The sequence below is a fragment of the Condylostylus longicornis genome, unplaced genomic scaffold (assembly GCF_029603195.1).
Source record: "Condylostylus longicornis isolate FDR11 unplaced genomic scaffold, ASM2960319v2 ptg000135l, whole genome shotgun sequence".
NCBI classification, from domain to species: Eukaryota; Metazoa; Arthropoda; class Insecta; order Diptera; family Dolichopodidae; genus Condylostylus; species Condylostylus longicornis.
The window spans coordinates 7,058,174-7,078,454 of record NW_026578103.1 but is presented as its reverse complement, the minus strand read 5'-3'; the positions used below and the strand labels follow the sequence as shown (position 1 = coordinate 7,078,454).

The window sequence follows — 20,281 nt, the reverse complement described above, 5'->3', positions numbered from 1 at the left end:
GGAGGTTTGAGGAAGTACTTTTTATAGTCAAAGCACTTTCTCAAACATCTCCAAAACGTATTGGCCCACCGTTTTGCAAAAAAAAGTTGACACAATCAACAAATTTTTTTTTATTATCAAGACTGTATTTAGTCGAGAAAAAAAAAAATTTTAATTTTCTTTTCCATAAAATTTTCACCCCCATACATAGATTTCAAAAGTCCTAAAAACTGATCTTTTAACAAATACAATAACACATTAATTTGTTTTTGTATTTTGGAAAAAAAAATCTAACCAACACATGTAAAGATATCCTACATGTGGTTATGTTGATAATGTAAAGTTGTCTCAAAAAAAAAATGTAGGTATATAGTGTGTGTGTGCAATGTAACAATATTTGATATAAAAATATTTTGTGGTTGAGACTGGATGAAATTATATTTTGTTCTTTCATTTGTTATATACTATATGCTAATATATATATATATGTAAATTATTATTTGAATGTATTATATTTTTTTTTAAATTATTTTTTTTACTCCCATTGGATTTATATTGGTAGAAATAGTAGTTCGACTTTAGACCTGGTACTAAAATGTTTGTCTAATTCTTATTCGGCAAACTTGTAATTTATTTAAAATTCAGTACATTCTAGTCGATCATTCGTATTAGATCGCTCTCTGGAAAGAACCCATTTAAAACCCGCCGTTTTGGGTGGATGGGTTAAAATTAATATTCCGTTTTTTTTTTATTTTAATAAATTAATAATAAAAAAAGAAATCATTTTTTTTTTCTTGTACATACATATACTTACATGTACTATTATTTTAAATATATATACATATAAAAAATTATATAGATATTTATATAAAAAAAAAGTTAAAACGTAACGATAAAATTAAATTTTTTATAAAAAATTTTGTTAAAATTAAAAAATAAGTTTAAAAAAGAATAATTTATTTCTTTATTAAAAATTATTGAGCAAAGCGGAAAATTGAAAAAAAATTTAAAATCTTTCATCAATTTTCCCTTTTATAATTCTTTTTTTTCATTAATATCTTTAATTCTAAAGGATATTCTGCTTTTTTGAAAAAATTTTGGTGTGTAAGTAAATGAATGCACGTAAATAATTTTGAAAATTTTTTCTCATAAAATGTGTTTGAATTTTTAAGAAATTATTCTTAAAAAAAATAAATTTAAAAACACGAATTAAAATTTTTATTTTAATGGTAAAGAAATATTTAAAATTGTAGAATTTTTAATAAAGAAATAAAATAAACTCCAAAATGATAAAAAAAAAGCATTTGTTGCCTTTTGGATAAATTCGCCAACCCCGCTCCCCTAACCCCTTCTGAAAAGGAATAAGACAAACATTTTCTTCAAAAAGTGAAAAATTATTATAAAAATATACATTTAATGCCGATAAAAATTTAATTGACATAATTTTGATTAATAGATTTTAAAAATAAAATTATAAATTTAAAAAATTTTATTTCATTTTTATAGGATTTTCATTTTGTATTCCTATCGAATTTATATACATGTGTGTGTATATTAAAAATTGCCAGAGATAAAAAAAAAAAATAGCAAAAAAAAAAAATTGTGATTTACGAAAAAATTTGTGCCATAGGAAAATTATGATTTAAAAAAAAATTCTGTGTAACCAACGAACATTTAAATGTTGTTTGTCAAATTGAAAGTGTGATATTGGAAAAAAATTATATAAGAAGAAAAAGATTAGAAAAATAATTTAAAATAATTTCAAAAATTATAAAAAAAAATTTAATAAGATTTTTTGTTTTTCAAACAAGTCAAAAATAATAAAAAATTTCCCTAAAAATTAGGGGTCAACCAAATCATGGAACCCCTCTTGAAGCGGTAAGTGTTAGATCATTTTAATTTTTATTTTAGTTAAAAATTTTAGAGAATAAAATAAATAATTTAAAAATGCAATTTAAATATACAATATGAAATTTGTATTTACGTTTTTCAATTTTATTTGACATTACTGTTGTGTTTTTGAATAATTAAATATTAATTTGACATTGAATAGGCATATTTAACCAGTTCTTGTTTTTTTTATGTAGTTGAGTTTGACTAGATTCCGAATTGTCAAAATTCGCTCTGATTGCATATGAAAACAAATAATTTCGTAATTTGAGAGCAAAAATTATTTGACTTGTTTCGACAAATTTTTTTGACCGGCTAATCTAGTCAATTAATTTACTGAATTTTCTAACTCATATTTCAATAAATATTATTAATATTTGATTTAATATTTTTAAAATGTGTTTTACTTAATAATAATTTTAGTAATAAACTTAAATTTTAAAAAAATGCTAACAGTATATGCACTAGAAATTATATTTTTAACTTTGATAAAAATTTAAAAATTAAAGCTTAGCTTATAATAATAATTTTCTCGCATTAATTATTTGAAGAAGAAAAATTCAACTTTATTATTAGTAATAAATAATTTTAAACGACAATATGACATCAAAATTATTTTAGAATTTTCACAATGTAAAATTTAATTTTCTAAAGAACAATTTACATAAATTCACAATCTTAACATTATGTAGTCTAAAATGTGCACAGAGGAAAACATTAATTTTTGTGTAATTTAAAATTTCATTTATTCGTTTTTTATATGTGGAATATTGTAGAATTAAAAATTGTTGAACATTGTTGGTTCAACAAAAAATAGAAAAATTTAAAATTTTTTTAAAACTTAATTTTTGCTTTTTAATATTTAAAAAAAATAAGAATTTTAATAATAAACTTTTAATTATTTTTCTTATTTTATAGTTGAAAAGAGAATTACGATTTAAGAACTAAATGTTTTGTAGGGCAAGTTTCATACATACATATATAACAGAAAACTTAAAAAAAATGTATTTAATTATACTTTATAACCTTTTAGAACCTCTAAATTTTAGCAATAATTTTTTAGCGACTAAATTGCAAAAAACAAAAAAATTGCTTTAGGAATTTTATGGAGTTTAAGCTTTATTACTTTTATTCAAAGGGCTTTTTTTATGTTTAATTTTTAGTCTCAGTTCATTTTGAAATATGGACCAGAAGAATGCTTGTTTCAATAAACTTGCCTATTATAAGCCGAATAGCAACATTTTCTATTTATCATCGTAAATTTAAATTTATTCTTCATAAATCAGATGAAACTAAGCTTGAAGCTAAGAATTCTTTTACATTCAATTATATAATATGTACATAATAATAAATTAAAGTGTAATATATTAAATTTTATTTAAAATTTATAACATAAATTTCAACATACAAAAATGTTGTTTGGTTTTATATTTAAAAATTATTTATATCTTGTATAACTAATAAGTTCATTTGTTTCCTAAAATATGAAAAAAAAACAATATTGTAAAACTTTTTAATTTTCTACATACGTCAATTTTCTAAAACAATTTGTTGATATTCATAAAAGTAATTACACATACTAGGCATAAATGCTAAACATTAAATTTACAAGCGGTTGTTTATATTAAAAACAATCGCTTATTTTAAACACCACTTGAAATTTATTTTTTAGCTGAAAAAAGCACGTGTTATAAAATATGCATGTTTGCAGTATGCTTAAAAAACTAAAATATTATAAAATTTTAAGTACAAAAAAAAAATGAAAACAAAAAAGAATAATGGAAAATATGCAAAGTTTCCTATATTATTCGCTAAATAAGTATTTTTTTTTTGTTTTTGACATTTTTACTATCTAGAAACATACCTAACGAATATAGCCAATTTGTGTGAAAACTTGAATTTATATTAAATATTATTTAATTAAAAACATAAAAGCTTCATTTAAAGATTTAGTAAAATTGTATATGAAATTACCGAGAATTAAAATTTTAAGAAACTTCGAAATCCAAAATCCAATAATTATTATCTACATATTTCAACCAAGTTTCAATATTTTAAGCTGATTAACTCTTAAGCTCTGAAACATTCAGAACAGCTCAGAGATTTTGTTACAAATTCAATCAATTGAAGCCTTTTGTAGACGACGCTTAACATTAAAATGACGTTTTTGAAAACAGCTTTTTTTGTAGGTGAAGGTGACGTTTCAATTTCTGTTGGTCAAAAAAATATTTATATTTACACTTCATAATAAAAATTACAATACGAGTATTAATTGTATGAAACCTTTTTTATTATGTTACTTACGAATCGTAAATACGGGAATTGACATAGGATGAGCAGTATAATCACATACATTTCGCATTAATATTATATGGATAGTTTTTTAATATTTTCTGAGCATTGAATCTTTTAAATGGGTTGATAAATCGGAATTAAAAATAGTAAAGGCCAGCTGCATACTCAGCAGACGAAGAGAAAATTAGGATATATTTTCAGTTTAAATGCAATTAGCAAGGGAAGCAAGAGAAACTAAATAATAAAAAATGCCTGTATTTTTTTAATAGTAATATATAGTAACAGTTGCAGTAGTAGTTTGCATTTTTGTAATTGAAACATTGTGCATGTATGACAATTCTGTAATACAGCGTTAAAAATTAATTTAAATAATTTAGTTTTGAAAGACTGACTCTTATTATTGATATAAAAATATTAAATAATCTACAGGAGTAAATGTGTATAACTATTACTCTCAACCACTAAAACCATACGCTTAAAATTAATGTAATTCGCTTAGAGTATTATACAGTCTTAAATAGAACCCTTGTAAATTTTGATATTTACTGTGAAATTTTAAAAAATTAATTTAATTTGAAAGAAAACTGTTTAAATTAATAATATGGAATATTTTAAGTAATGATATTAAATGTTAACCTCAATGTTTACATACAATTTCTTCAAATTATTTCCATTTGCACCAGTTTTACTGCGATTTCGAATTGGTTTTTATTCCCTTTTGCATTACTTAATTAATGCAAAATAATAAATATTACAATATTAATAAATAAGTTAACGGAAACAGAAAATTATAGACACATAATAGTTCTAAAACCTATTTTAATATTAAAGAGACATTTTAGAAGAATAACATTGTGCATACAACATAAACGCATTTTGTGTAAAAATTAAAAACAAGTATCACTTAAACAAAAGCCATTTTCATATAAAACAATAAATATTTTAGTAATCGTACGTAAACAGTTCTGATTGATTTTTGCAAGTGGAAAATATTCGATATCATTGGGCACATTGACAAACTACTATAAAAGTGTATTTAATTATATTTGCAAATTCTCTTTTCAATTTTCTTGCAGGGAATAAACGCAAAATATGTACGTATGTACGTAAAAATAGTGCACACATTATTTATAAACTACCGAAACACATTCAAATTGCGATAAAGCAATAATTATAGTTTACGTTATTAAAAATTTGAATTGTGTTGCAAAGGCTATAAGAGAGTGTTTTAGTAATTTAGACATAATTTATATTACATACTTTTAGATATTTAATTTAGACATTATTTATAATACATACTTTCATTGATACACAAAAATATTTAAAATATTGCATACATTTAGGCTGATGCAAAAAAAAAAAATTGAATAAGCGGTTAACCTAATGCTCGAATACAAGGGTTAATTGCGTGGGTTAAGAAAAATATTTACATTTTTTTATGTTATGGTTTTTACCGTTAGTTGTATGCAGTTATTGAAATTTGGAAAAGCTTGTAGTTTTGGAAACATATGGTGGCGAAAATACAAATTTTAAAAATTTCTTGAGGCGACAACTTAAGAGGAGGCGGATTGCAAAAAAATTTTCTTCTAATGAAATAAACCATTTATTAATATGTAACAGCTGCCAAAAATTTCAGACTCCCACAACTTATTGTTTAGAAGAAAATGCTTATAGGTTCTTTAAAATAAATGCTCAAGCAATGGCATTTTCAGGTTTTTGGCTGACTGTAACTTTTAGTGGGTTACCTCCTAAAAATAAAACTGGGTAAAAGTTGTAAAAATTTTCTAATACGGAAATAAGTTTCTATCTTCAAGGGGGTAGAAATTTTATAAACGGGCGAATAGAGTCAAACTAATAAATTTTTTTTAAATTTTTTTTTGGAAAAGTACTAAAAAATAGAATACTTTGTTATAAAAACTTTGCCGACCAGTGCATACAAATTTGTTTTTTCGTGTGCATAAAATGAAAGAATTATCCAATCTTGTTGGAATATAATATTTCAATTTAGAGTGTTAAACAATTAACTTAGAAACTTTTGGGAACATTAGGGCTTCGAAAACTGAATCAGTGGCTGATTTTACATTTTTTATCATATCTAAGGAACTAATTGACAGAATGACTTGAATTGAAATTTAATATGTGAATTCTGGTTTCCATCGGAATAGGTTGCCGAACTTTTCAGGAATTTTCATAAAGTGATTCATTGCTGAGAGCCAAAATACATTTTTCTAGAAATGCTAACTAAAAGCTTGCTAGCGTCTTAAATTTTTGTAAAAAATTCGAATAATTAATTTAATTACAATATTTGAAAAAAAGATTGAAAAGAAGAGTGTCCTCTGTGTTAAATTACACAGCTTCTTTTTCAGTTTCTACACACAAGGGCTTTTTAAGCGATATTTTTAACAATTTGTTATCAACAAATTGCAACCCAGATCAATATCAAACTTAATAAATTATTCACTAAGGAGTATAGTATGAAAAGAAAAATTTGTATTTAAAAACATTAAGGATTAACAGTCGCGTTGATATTTTTCCCCATTATTGATGCAATTCAGAAGTTCTCAAGCTATTTACATTTAATATTATACTAGTCTTATTTGACACGACTGATTTTAAACTAAAATTAGAATGTCCACTAAAGAATTGATTTCAGTACTATACATTTTTTAAATTAAAAATGCTGAAATTTTAAACTAAAGCACTTTAGAAAAAAACTATACAGTTGTCTCTTTATTTTCCAATTAAGTTCATATTGCTCTTTAATATATTTTGTATTATAATATAAAAACTTCTCTTATAACCTAAAAAAAAAACATTTAGAAGTTTTTTCAATCGTTTTACTGTACTACCAGCGTACCTTAAAAAACACAATTATGTTCCTCTATCTATTTGTTACGGGTTAAAATATTAATGTTTTACAAATTTGTGATGCAAAATGCAAATAGTATAATCAAATTTTATATTTAAGAAAATAGCAAATTTAAGAAAAACACCATAGTATTGTGCACTGTCCCAAGACAACTTCAATTTTTGATAAGTTTCTATTTATTATAATACAAAATACAGAATCTGATAAAAACTTTTTTAGTAATATTATTATATGTAATATAAAATTTGCCATCTCTATCTTGGTTGAATGTCCTGGCACAACAATTACATAATAGTTTTGTAAACTTATAAGGTGTAAAAACATCAAAATGTTTTGTTTTTGTGTAAATTACGTAATGCTTGCTTTCAATCACACAAATTCATACATATAAATTTTAAAATTCTAGATTCTTATTTTGTAAATTAATATTTCAAATTTTATTTATATTTGCAGGCTGCTAGCCACCGCACTTGTGCTAGGAATTTTTTATGGTGCCAATGCGGTAAGAAAGGGGTTTTAAAAGTGTATACTTATGTACTTTGCATGACACGTTATATATAAATTATCACCTAAATTTAATTTATTCAAGGCATAAACATATTATATGTATATATAAAAATATTATGTATATAGAAATTTATTATGTATCGAACTAAATTAATCTTTTTGGAACCACTGGAGATAATTGTAATTAATTTTTTATGCATACATAAATTGTTTTGTTTTATGTTTTAAGATACTTTTCTTTGTATTCGCCCGTCGTCGTCTGTGCTTACACGTTTAATCAAAAATTCATATCGTATCCCCCGTATCGTATACGTCATCCCCCAATCTTTCGAGAAGGTTTATACATTCACTTAAAACAAAAGTCAGTCGACTAATGTGAAAAAAGCGGGTTCCTTCTAAAATGTTGACAGGAAATATTAGTTTCACTTTGTTTTTGTTTATCTTTCAAATTAAGTCATTTTGCTTTTACATAAACCGACATTTTCAAAAGAAAGCAAAAAAATTTGATTGAACTTAAAGTTTCGAAAACTCAATCAACTATAGGAATTTTTCCTGATTTCCCTATTAATCTTCTCTTCATACTGTTAATTTTTTCAAGCATTTACTACCAAATTTTAACCGTTTAAAATTAATAACAAGTAAAAATGTTGCAGTCGATCTAAATCGATTCAACTCCACCCTTCACCTTGACAATCTGTGTATAACAACTTGCTTTTGAAGTTACTCGAATATGTCAAACCATTCTATAGAATTTTCACGGATAAGTTTAACCTATAAATGGGCACGTGAAGGTATTACCGAAGGTGCAGAGAAAAAAATCATATGCAAACAACTTTAAATTTTAAATTTGAGATGTTAAAGATTGTCAAATAATTCTTTAAACACTTATTTAAAATTATACGAAATTTGATAACCTTTTGATTAATGTGCCTACAAAAATGTAAATTTTGTTCTTAGAAGAGGTTCACTGTCGATGACCAGATTTAATACAAAATTTAATTTTTCACTTAGTTTCGTTACTAAATAGAATTTAAACATTAAATTTCAAGAAATTCTATTAATTAATTAATTTAAAAGTACAAAATCAAACCGTGGTGTAAATTCGTCAGATTTTAGTGAAAAGCAAATTTTATGTTCTAGAAATCTGTGAACTGGAATATAAAATTCAAATTGGCAGTTTCAAAAAACTTAATATGTGTTTCATATTTGAAGACAGAAAAGGATTACTTTCAAAAACGACGTGTTGGGCGATTTCCAAAAGATTTTTGAAGAACAGTTAAAAGTGTATATGTAATTTGTTTTTGCTAATCTGGAGGATTTTTTTATTAGAAATAAGATTTTCTGCGTTATAGTCCTAGTATAATTAACTTTCATCAAATAATCTTCATAAAATTTCTGACCTTGGAAATTTTACAATACTAAATGTTTTTTAGTCTCAAAAGTATGAATATTTGTTAATTGTTGATTCAAGTCATTAGAAAACTAGTTCAAAAATTTCTAAAATAATTATACGTCGGCCAGTATTTTCCTCATATTTATTGGAAAAACGCGACTGAAATGTTTATTGGAAAAACTTACAGGCATAGTGAAGATTTTAATAACAGCCTTGTGAATTTGTGATGTAATTTAAAAGTATTTATCTTTGCCAACATCAACATTAGAATGTTGGACATTACGGAAACCTATGAAAGACAAGTGTTCAATCACAGCTCAGGTATGTCTCGAAAAGTTTATGAAATAGCTTGACAGATTTGGAAAGTTGCCATAAAACCCTAAGTACTAATTTTAAATATTTGAAGTAATAAAAGCTTTTAAAAGTGCATGAAGGGTTGCAGTTTTGTGTCCAAATGCAGCTCAGATATATTTTAGAAGTTTTAGTAGCTGGGTAGCACCAGAAAATTCGGTAGCGATTGGAGTGACACCAGGAAATTCGGTAACAAAGTGCCAAATTATAGTTTATACATGTCTCAAAAATTTTCTTCAGCCAGTTCGCTAGGACTTATAATCAGATTGTCAAGATATATTTACAATTTATATCTGTAAAGGTTGACTGAAACATTTTTATTTGCTTCCAAAAGATTCGGACATTAAAGTAGGACAATGCTCAGCCGTTTTCAAAAGTATATTTTAATGAAGGCTATGTATGTTTTGAATTTGTCAGCGAAAGGCTTACACTGACGTATAATAGTCAATTATGCTTGTTCAAAAAATGCTTAAAACAGAGTTAAACGGGTATTAAAGTGATCAATAAACTTAAGTAGTTGATGACGAATCGTAAATGAAACTGAAGCTTTTAAAATTATTCCAAAGAAAAAAAATATTGAGTCCTCAATTTTTGTATTTAGAAGTACAAAATTTAATTAATAGATGAATTTATAGCGAACATTCTCATTATTATTCCATTTTGTAAGAAGAGACTTTCAAATATTTGAGATAACTGGTATTTTATAAGGAGAATAATAAAAATTTGTTTTAAGTTTACAAACATTTAACAACAGCAAAATTTCTACACGATATTTTGTAAGCCCCCCTTGAAATATAAAGCGATCTAAAGCTTTTAAGAAGTATTTGAAATATTTTTTGTTTAGTTAAGTAAGTGAAAAAAAACAAGTAAGGTGAATAAATTAAAAATAATTTATGGGATAAAAAAATTTTGGAACTGTGTAAATTGGATTGTTTAATTATGTTTTACAAGTAATGTTCTATAATAATCCAGGTCATACAAAACAATTTTTATGTATGATTGGTCAATATAGCACTCAAAAATTTTTTGAAAAATTTATATGAAAATTTGATCTATACGCCAATGATTTTGGATATGAATCAAAATGCATCCCAAATCGACTTTTAAGTGAAGGTGGATCAAAATGACATCGACGTATCTACGAAACTAAATGAGATAGCGAAAATTTTATTACATACATTTACTGAAAGATCATTTTCGAAAACCTATGAAAGTTGTCTTAAATCAAAAATTTCGAAAGTGGCATATGGATCAAAATAGCACTCAGTCGACGAATATGTATATGTCTTACATTTTTTTCTAAAACATATGCAATCTGTAAATTAAAAGTTAAAATTAAAAAAAATATTTTAATTTATTTATTATTGCAATATTTGCAGCAATTTTGGCGTGATACAAATACAGGTGGTGGTATAGACAGTAGAAAGTATCCAGACAGTTACAGAACGGCACAACCAAGAGCCCCTATAGATCCTAGTTACGACTTATTAGATACCGTAAGTAATCAAAGAAGTGGTGCAGATCCCTCAAGAAATTGCACAGGCTCAGATTGTTGTATACCAAAATGCTTTGCGGAAAAAGGCAATCGAGGAATCCCGGGCTTGCCAGGTCCAACTGGTTCTAAAGGTGAACAAGGCCATCCAGGCATAGAAGGTCCTCCAGGTGATAAAGGGCAAAAAGGCGATCCAGGTCCACAAGGTCCAAGAGGTCCTAAAGGCGATAGAGGTTCATCAGGGGTACCGGGTCTACCAGGCGTTCCAGGTCTGCAGGGATATTCAGGAAACCCTGGCGCGCCAGGTATCGCGGGTAAAGATGGTTGTAATGGAACTGATGGATTACCAGGATTATCAGGTATTCCTGGAAGTCCAGGTCCACGTGGGCCTCCAGGTATTCCTGGTAGCAAAGGTGAAAAAGGTCAACCAGCTGTTATACATTGGGATTACTTAAAAGGTGAAAAAGGTGAACCAGGTTTTACTGGAAATCCAGGATTACCGGGCCCAGAAGGTCCTGAAGGCGAAAAAGGTGAAGCTGGTGAGCGAGGACCTTATGGTCCTCCAGGTCCAAAAGGTGATATGGGACCGAAAGGTGAAAGAGGTTTGTCATGTTTGGCTCCACCTGTTCCGGGGGAGAAAGGACAGAAAGGAGAAAAAGGAGAGTCAAGGAATCAAGAAGAATCTACTGGAAACACTGTTGAAATAAAAAGAGGAGAACCAGGAGAAAAAGGTGAACCAGGTCTTGACGGACCTCCAGGTGCGAAAGGTGAAAAAGGCGTTCAAGGTCCTGTCGGAAATGATGGTATGAAAGGCGAAAAAGGTTTGCCAGGTCCCTCAGGCGATCGAGTACGTTTTGCATCATGTTCTTTGATAAAATTATTTAAATTTACTTTTTATTCAAGGGTCGACAAGGAGGTTTTGGGCCTCCAGGACCACCTGGTCAAAAGGGTGATCGCGGTGATATTGGACTTCGAGGATTAGACGGAAAGCCAGGAGCTAAAGGTGAACCAGGCAGAGAGGGTAAAAATGGAGTTCCAGGCTTGAGAGGTCCACCAGGCCCTCCAGGTGGCGGCCGCGGATCGCCAGGCCCCCCAGGTCCAGCAGGACCGCGTGGTTATCGAGGGCCGCCTGGTCCTAAAGGTTTAGACGGATATCCAGGAGAACCCGGCGAAAGAGGTCCTCAAGGTCAAAAAGGTGGTTTGGGCATTCCAGGTACACCTGGTGTTGAAGGTCCTCCCGGGCCAAAGGGAGATAAAGGAGAATCTGGACTGCCAGGTCTTCAAGGTCAACCCGGAGCTCCCGGTTATACGGGTCCACCGGGTCCAGAAGGACCTAGAGGAGAAACGGGTGAACCAGGAATAGGTTTACCAGGACCTAAGGGAGATGATGGAATCCCAGCGTAAGGAATTTTCATCATATTTCATATTTAAAAATATTAATCTTTTTCTATAGCTTCCCAGGACTCAAAGGATCTAAAGGCGAACGCGGTTATCAAGGGCTACCCGGTGCTCCCGGTTTTACTGAGGCCGGTATTCCTGGGCAACCTGGAAGACCAGGTAGACCTGGTGATAAGGGAGAAGCAGGTCGACCTGGAATCAAGGGCGTGAAAGGGGATTTCGGTGAGAAAGGTGATCGAGGTGGTCGTTGCACAGATTGTTTCCCTGGTTTAAAAGGCACGAAAGGAGAACGAGGAAATGACGGTTTTCCAGGATCTGATGGTGTGAGAGGTCCCCCAGGAGAACGGGGTTATCAAGGCGAACGTGGAGATGACGGTACACCAGGTCCCATGGGTCCCCCCGGTGAAAAAGGAAAGGACGGCTTACCTGGTTTACCTGGTCCAGATGGAGTTGCTGGTAGAGACTACCCTGTTGATGAAAGTCTAATTAAGGGACAGAAAGGTGAAAAGGGAAGATTGGGTCTTCCTGGCCCGAAAGGTGTGAAAGGAGAAGCTGGGTTACCGGGCTCACCAGGTTTCGATGGTTTAAAGGGAGAAACAGGTTTAAAAGGTGATAAAGGGCATCCGGGAAATCCAGGAATCGATGGAATAATTGGTAATCCTGGCAGACCTGGTATTCCAGGACTAAAGGGCGAGAGTATTAAAGGAGAACCAGGACGACCTGGTTATGACGGTACTAAAGGAGATCGAGGAGAACCTGGATATAATGGTGAAAAAGGTGAACCTGGATCATGTTCTGATTTGTTAAAAGATCCTCCAAAAGGAGTGAAAGGTAACAAAGGCGATCCCGGGCTGAAAGGAGAAAAAGGATATTATGGGCAGAAAGGTGTGCCAGGTAGAACCGGTGCAAAAGGTGATTTAGGTTTGCCAGGCCCACCAGGACCAACGGGACCAAGAGGTTTACCAGGCCCACGAGGTGAACCAGGTATAAGAGGACAGACAGGTTTCCCAGGGGCGCCAGGAAAGGATGGAATAAGGGGAACACCCGGACGTCCTGGAGAAAAAGGTACGAAAGGAGAACAAGGTATTGCTTTACCTGGACCGCCGGGACCAAAAGGTAATGATGGTCCAGCCGGCTTGAAAGGTGATCGTGGTATAGCAGGTGAACCCGGACCAGCAGGTTTGGATGGTGTTCCTGGATATCCCGGAGAAAAAGGAGACATCGGTAATGTCGGACCACCCGGTTTTCCTGGATCTGTAGGGCCCAAAGGTAAGTATAACAACTTTTTGATGTTAAAACTTGCAGTACCTTCATTTAATTATTCATTACTTGTTATTTAAATTAGGTGAAACGGGACCTGTCGGACCAAGAGGCCAGCCTGGGCCGCCGGGCCAACCCGGTATGGACGGTGTCCAAGGTAGACCCGGTTTAAAGGGTGAGCCAGGCACACAAGGATTAGTAGGTATGCCAGGCCCCAAAGGAGAACGAGGTGAACCCGGTATTGACGGTCAAAAAGGAAATCAAGGCGCCAAAGGAGTGCCCGGTATTCGAGGACAACAAGGCCCACCTGGTTTTTCTGGACCCAAAGGAGATAAGGGTGAAATGGGCCCATCAGGGATCGATGGTTTACCAGGACGCCAAGGCCTACCAGGGCCAATTGGTTTACCAGGACCAAAAGGTAATATCGGTCCGGTAGGATTACCAGGTTTAGATGGAAGTCCAGGCCTAAATGGCGAAAAAGGAGATCAAGGATATCCTGGTTTACATGGTCCTAAAGGCGATGCCGGCGAAGCTTCAGAAAAAGGTCAAAAAGGTGAGCCTGGTCCACCAGGACTTAGAGGAATTGATGGCCGAGATGGACTACCAGGCACACCAGGACCGAAAGGTGATGCAGGTTTTCCTAGCCATGGAAGACCTGGTCCACAAGGGCAAAAAGGCGAACCAGGAAGAGAAGGACGAGACGGAATTCCTGGCGTTCCCGGTGAAAAAGGTGACATTGGTTTCGCGGGAATTCGGGGTGCCAAAGGTGATAAAGGAAATACAGGCAGAGCCGGTATTCCAGGTGCTCCTGGTCTTGATGGCCCTCCAGGTGAAAAGGGGCTTCCAGGTCAAGTGGGATATCCTGGTGCAAAAGGTGATAAGGGAGAAATAGGATTGCAAGGCAACATTGGTCCAAAAGGTGAAAAAGGTCTAGCTGGATGGCCAGGAATCGACGGAAAACATGGTGAAAAGGGTGATCGAGGCTTCCCTGGTGGACCGGGTCGTGATGCTGTGGCTATTTCAATAAAGGGCGATAAAGGTGAAACCGGGGAGCCTGGTTTGGTTGGATTGCCTGGTGCTATAGGACGTGATGGACCACAAGGCTTAAGAGGACTAGATGGTCAAAAAGGTGAAATCGGACCACCTGGTCCTCCTGGTTTACCAGGTTTGGATGGTCAGCCCGGTTCAAAAGGAGATCTTGGACCAATAGGAGAGCCTGGAATACCAGGAGTTGTTGTTAAAGGTGAAAAAGGACTTCCGGGAAGACCAGGTAAACATGGACGTGAAGGCTTAATGGGATCTGCTGGTCCAAAAGGCGATAGAGGAGTGCCAGGTTTGCAAGGAAAACCTGGTGCACCCGGAATGCCTGGTTTACAAGGTAGAGTTGGCGAAAAAGGAGATCGAGGCTTCCAAGGAGCACCAGGAAGAGATGGAAACCCAGGATTTGCTGGACCGGCTGGACCAAAGGGCGAACCCGGATATCCTGGTTCAAAGGGAGATGCAGGTTTACCTGGTTTGCAAGGGCTGAAAGGTGACAAAGGAAATTCTGGCATTCCAGGCACAAGTGGTCCACCGGGACTTCCTGGATTAAAAGGAGATATAGGACCACCAGGTGCTTATTTTTTTACATAAAAATATATATATAATTTTAATAATTTTATTCATCAGGTTTCGATGGTGTTCCTGGTGTTCCTGGCCCTATTGGAGAAAAAGGCTTCCCAGGACCAAAAGGTTTAGATGGACGTGACGGCTATCCAGGACAAAAAGGTGATAAAGGTGAACCAGGTTTAGTACCACCACCAGGACCAAAGGGAGAGCCTGGTCAATCTGGCTATCCGGGGCCAAAAGGCGAAAGGGGTCCTCCGGGTCCACCTGGTCCTGTTGGTCTTCAAGGTGAACGTGGAGAAAAAGGAGATATAGGCATTCAAGGTTTGCAAGGTCCCCCAGGACCTCCAGGCTTAATAGGCACGGTTGGTCTTTCCGGAGCACCTGGTCGCGATGGTTTACCTGGTGGCCCAGGGCCCAAGGGTGATGCTGGCTTACCATGTTCACAATCACCAGATTATTTAAGTGGCATTAGATTAGTAAAACATAGTCAAACGGATCAAGTTCCTAGATGCGATTCTGGGCACATTGAACTATGGACTGGATATTCATTGTTATATGTTGATGGAAACGATTATGCTCATAACCAAGATCTTGGGTCACCGGGCTCATGCTTACGTCGATTTTCAACATTACCTATTTTACCATGCAATCAAAATAATGTTTGCAATTATGCATCAAGAAATGACCGCACTTTCTGGTTAGCAACATCAGCTGCAATGCCAATGATGCCAGTTAATAATGAAGATATTAGACAATACATTTCAAGATGTGTGGTGTGTGAGGTACCTGCAAATGTCATGGCCGTGCATAGTCAATCGTTAGAAATCCCACGTTGCCCTAATGGTTGGGAAGATTTATGGATTGGATATAGTTTTGCAATGGTATTAAATTAATATAAATTCAAAAATTTAACAATAAGCTTTGTAGATTATATATTTTACAAAGATAAGAAAAATTAAAAACATACATGGAACTAAATTAATTTTTTTTTGTTTTTTAGCATACAAGTGCTGGACATGGAGGTGGTGGACAAGATCTTTCATCACCAGGATCATGTTTAGAAGATTTTAGAGCAACACCATTTATTGAATGTAATGGTGCCAAAGGCCACTGCCATTTTTATGAAACGTTGACTAGTTTTTGGTTAGCAACAATTGAAAGTCAATATCAATTCTCAAAGCCTGAACAACAAACACTTAAAGCGGGTAATTTATTACAAAGAGTGTCTAGATGTAAAGTTTGTATCAAAAATTCATAATTAAGAGATATTAAGTATAATGTATAACATACCTAATATAAATGATTAAATAAATTTTTTTATAATTAATTAAAAATATTAAAAAAAAAAAAAATAAAGTAAAGTAAAAAATATAGAAACATTTCACATTCATTACTATTCCAGTTTTAAAAATTTTTATATAGTTTGTTTTTAATATTTCTCAAAGTTTATTAAGTTAAATTTTTGTTAAGTTCATAATATTATGATTAAATAGTAATTATAAGAAAATTGTCACGAAACTAAATAAAACAACAAAGTTTCCTTCTACGTTTTTTTTTTTTTTTGTAAAATAAATAGAAAAGAATATTGAAAATATAAAATTTAATAGATAATAAATTAAAATATCAAAATATATAATTTATAGGCTTATCTGGAAACAATTTCCTAGCAAAAATGTTTTTTAAAAAACTAAAATGAGATAAAAACTTCTGATTTTTCAATATATAAATAGAAAATTAAATTTACAATAGAAATAATTTAAAAAAAATTGTCATATTTGAATAGTTAACAGGAAATTTTCATATTAATACCCTCATATATTTTATATTATAATTTTAAGCTAGAAACCAAATAAATTTTCAGTTTTTCAAAATAAATGTAAATTTAAAAATTTGCTAAATTACATAAATTTTATAGGTGAATGCAAAGAAAAAATTGTATAAAATATAATATATTAAATTTGTGAAAGAAAAAATAATTCCATATTAAGATAATCTATGACTAATAAATAATTACTAATACTGTATTGCTGTTAGCATTGAGTATTAAATATGCATATGTGTATTTACAAGAATTTAGTTTATTACCTTAAATGGATTTTCAATGTTAAATAAATCCTTAATTTTCCTTTGAATCCTTTCCAATTTTCAGTCTATTTTTCTATGTTAACGATTTCTGCAAAAATTTTTTCTAACCTAAAATTGTGTTTCATAAAATTTCTTAAAAAATTTAAATTTTCACAATATCTACAAATGTCTTACAATAGCAATGTTTTCCTTTTCAAATACATACATATGTTAATAGTTAATTATTATAGAACAAAATTTCCAATTTTTTATTATAATATTCGTATTTATAATTTTTTGTTCATTATAAATAAATAATTTTTAAAAAAAGAAGAAAAACACTAGCCACTTAATAAAAAAAAATACCTAATTTTGTTTGTTATATTCTGTTGTAAACTGCCATCATTTTGAAAAATAATAAAATTTTGAAATAAAATGAAAAGTAAATATAATTTAAATATACAAATCTATGTAATTTTTGTTTAATTTGATTAGAAAAAAGAAATACTAGATTTTTTTTTAAATTGAAAGAAAAGTTTATTATATTATGTATATGTATATTGTAATTATATGTAAAAACAAAGAAAAAAAACTAAATAAATTAAAAAAAAATACAAAAAATTAAAAAAATATTATTTTTTTTTTGGAAAAAATTTCAAAACTTTAAATTTAAATATTGAATTCTCTGCTAAGTATATGAATTACACCAAATCTCTCTAATAGTTAAGTGGAAGTTTCATAAATGTTTTTGCTATTTCGCACTATTTTGTTTCCAAACATTCTGAAAAGTATAAAGTACTTCCGGAGCTCATGACTCTTCGCACTAATTTAGTAACCATAGATTTAATGGTATAAAGCCCACAAATAATTCTAGAACTTAATACCAAATTTGTAGCACCTAAAAAAAAAAAATATGTAAACAGCAGATAACGGACCGTATTGTTGTACAAGATTATGAAAATTTTCTTTAAGCATTTAATTTAAATAATATGAAACATAGAAAGTAGCCTTAAGTTTATATTAACCAGAACTCTTATATTAAATTTCTAAATATGATAAAAAATGTAAAATCGAGCTGAAGCTAAAAATCTGTTTTCGATCTATTACTATTTCCGGAAAATTTTATGATTCATACTTTAAAAAAAAATCTTATATTTGAAGAAAATTGATTGACCATTTATCTTTAATTGAAAAAAATTGATAATTTTTATTTATTAATTATGGTATGCAAATTTCAAAAAGAAGTGTCAACGCTGATTGTTCCAAAAGGAAACAAGTGAAGTGAACTCAAATATAAATAAAAAAGAAAAGATAATTATTAAGATTATTCAAAATAAAATTAATTTTAGTTAAATTTTTTTTTCTTTATTTTGTTTGCAAGCACACCCTAATATACCTTTTCTGAAAATAACTTTTGTCAATATTTCCATAGTATAAAAAATAGAAAATTACTATAATAACGCTCTTTTTGATGCTTTCGTTGTAAAATTTGACACAAAAATGCCATAAAAATATTCATCATGGTAATATTTCTTATTCCCAAAAAAATTTTGTTCAAAATGTTATAAAAATATTTTCTTTCGTTTAGAAAAATCTAAAGTGTGTAAAATAGTGGCACAATGCAAAAAGTTCAAATTCGAGATATTAAGTTAAAAAGTTAGCACGACAGGTTCGAAAACAGCCTTAATTTTTGTAATATGCATGTATTATAAAAAGTTCAAAGACCCGATCGATAATTGGGTAGTTCATATTTTAATTAATCAAAAATAGTTTAAAAATTGCGTAGCAAACCTCGTAAATATAAAAAAAAAAAGAGGGGGAGGACCTCAAAACCCCACTGCCACCTCCTAGTGGTGGACTCCGGCGATGACGAAAGATAAAGGGTGATTGAAACAAGTCAAGGTGGAACAGCATATGCTGATGCCTGCGTGGCTAAGGGAAAGCTTAGTCGTTAATATGCGAACTCTGAATACCAGAAGCCCTCCAGTTTAAATAAGCCTTCCCACGGTATGTCCGGCTCTGCCATGGGTGATTATACTTTTCCGTGCCACTCGTGCGAATAAGATGGAGACAAAATTAAAAAACTACAACAACGAGAAAAACAACAGGAACAACAACGATAAAAACAACAGCAACAACAACGACAATACCAAGCACGACATTAACATTACATTAGTAAGAGCTCAAGGGTCTGTGGAATCAAAACTTCTCTCGATTGACGCAGAGGAGGAACTCCTTCTCACGCCAGCGGAGAAAAAGGCAGCGACTCCAATGGAGACTGATAATCAGGATCCTTTGAGACCTATTATCTAACAAAATGAGGAGGATCTGAAGAGGTTGGATATCAGAGGGAAAAACAAAATTTCTCAGGTGCACCCAAGCGACGTATCGCAGCATACATTGAGGATGGCCGGTCCCCAGAGAAAGCTTGTAGATACGGGAATGAAAGGTTGGAAAAGCTAAGAGATCGGAATTTGTGGCTAGCCAACATACCTATACCTAGACAACATGTCTGCTTCATCTAAGTGCAAAATGATAAAACAACCGTCAATCTCTCCAGGGACAAATTTGTCAGCGGGATAGAGAAGCGAAATCCCCACTTCATGATGAGTTTCTGGAGGGTGCTCAGGATAGATAAAGGACGGGGGCCCTTTCTCCGTAGATGGTTCTGGTTCGCGAGCTCTACGGTAAGCGGAGTTCCAACTTTTCCTTAACTTCTTCCGCATTACTGTAAGTGTGACAAGAAGGAAATCATTTCAAGGTGCTTCAGGGGGGGTCGAATCGTCGCTAGAAAGCTACTGAGGGATGTCGTCATGGGAAACTATTTCTTCCATTTTGCTCAAAGAAGTTCTTCTCAGCGGTGCTTGGAGTTAACCGGAATCGGATTCATGTTGCTACTGGTTTCTTCACTAGACATTGTCCGGTGAAATATCACTTTCACAAATTGGAAAAAATCGGACTCTTTTTTTTTGTAGATTCTGCCAGAATAACGAGGAGACGACATTTTTTTTAGGCGTTCTGCTCTGGCTATAAATAGGCGCAGATGATTTGGACGAGGTTTCCCCGAGGTGTACCTTCGGGTATTTACTTCGGGAACCGTAATTGGGATATGGCAGGGCTACAATAAACCATAGTTGGCTGCGGTGGTCGGAGGGAAAAAATTCCTTTGCCTATA

The 20,281-nt window shown here is 31.7% G+C and overlaps 1 protein-coding gene across 2 annotated transcripts; it reads left to right on the top strand.

Annotated features, from left to right (window-relative positions):
* The first annotated feature begins 561 nt into the window (after positions 1-561).
* On the top strand, positions 562-16,969 carry LOC129614984 (collagen alpha-1(IV) chain). Of its 2 annotated transcripts, none has more exons than XM_055529992.1 (9): positions 562-795; positions 1,486-1,857; positions 7,487-7,535; positions 10,664-11,623; positions 11,680-12,176; positions 12,230-13,443; positions 13,520-15,046; positions 15,103-15,923; positions 16,043-16,969. In XM_055529992.1, the coding sequence occupies exons 2-9, from the start codon at positions 1,838-1,840 to the stop codon at positions 16,298-16,300; spliced, it is 5,346 nt and encodes a 1,781-aa protein (XP_055385967.1). In that variant the 5' UTR covers positions 562-795; positions 1,486-1,837; the 3' UTR covers positions 16,301-16,969. The 2 variants fall into 2 exon arrangements, with proteins under 2 accessions (XP_055385967.1, XP_055385966.1); XM_055529991.1 differs by having other exon boundaries at positions 562-865.
* Positions 16,970-20,281: the final 3,312 nt, after the last annotated feature.

Excerpts from the sequence above, each read along its gene's own strand:
- LOC129614984 (XM_055529992.1), top strand. The coding sequence starts at position 1,838 with ATGGAACCCCTCTTGAAGCG. Across the intron at positions 7,536-10,663 it reads TTTTTTATGGTGCCAATGCG|CAATTTTGGCGTGATACAAA; the intron begins GTAAGAAAGGGG and ends CAATATTTGCAG. Across the intron at positions 13,444-13,519 it reads TGGATCTGTAGGGCCCAAAG|GTGAAACGGGACCTGTCGGA; the intron begins GTAAGTATAACA and ends TATTTAAATTAG.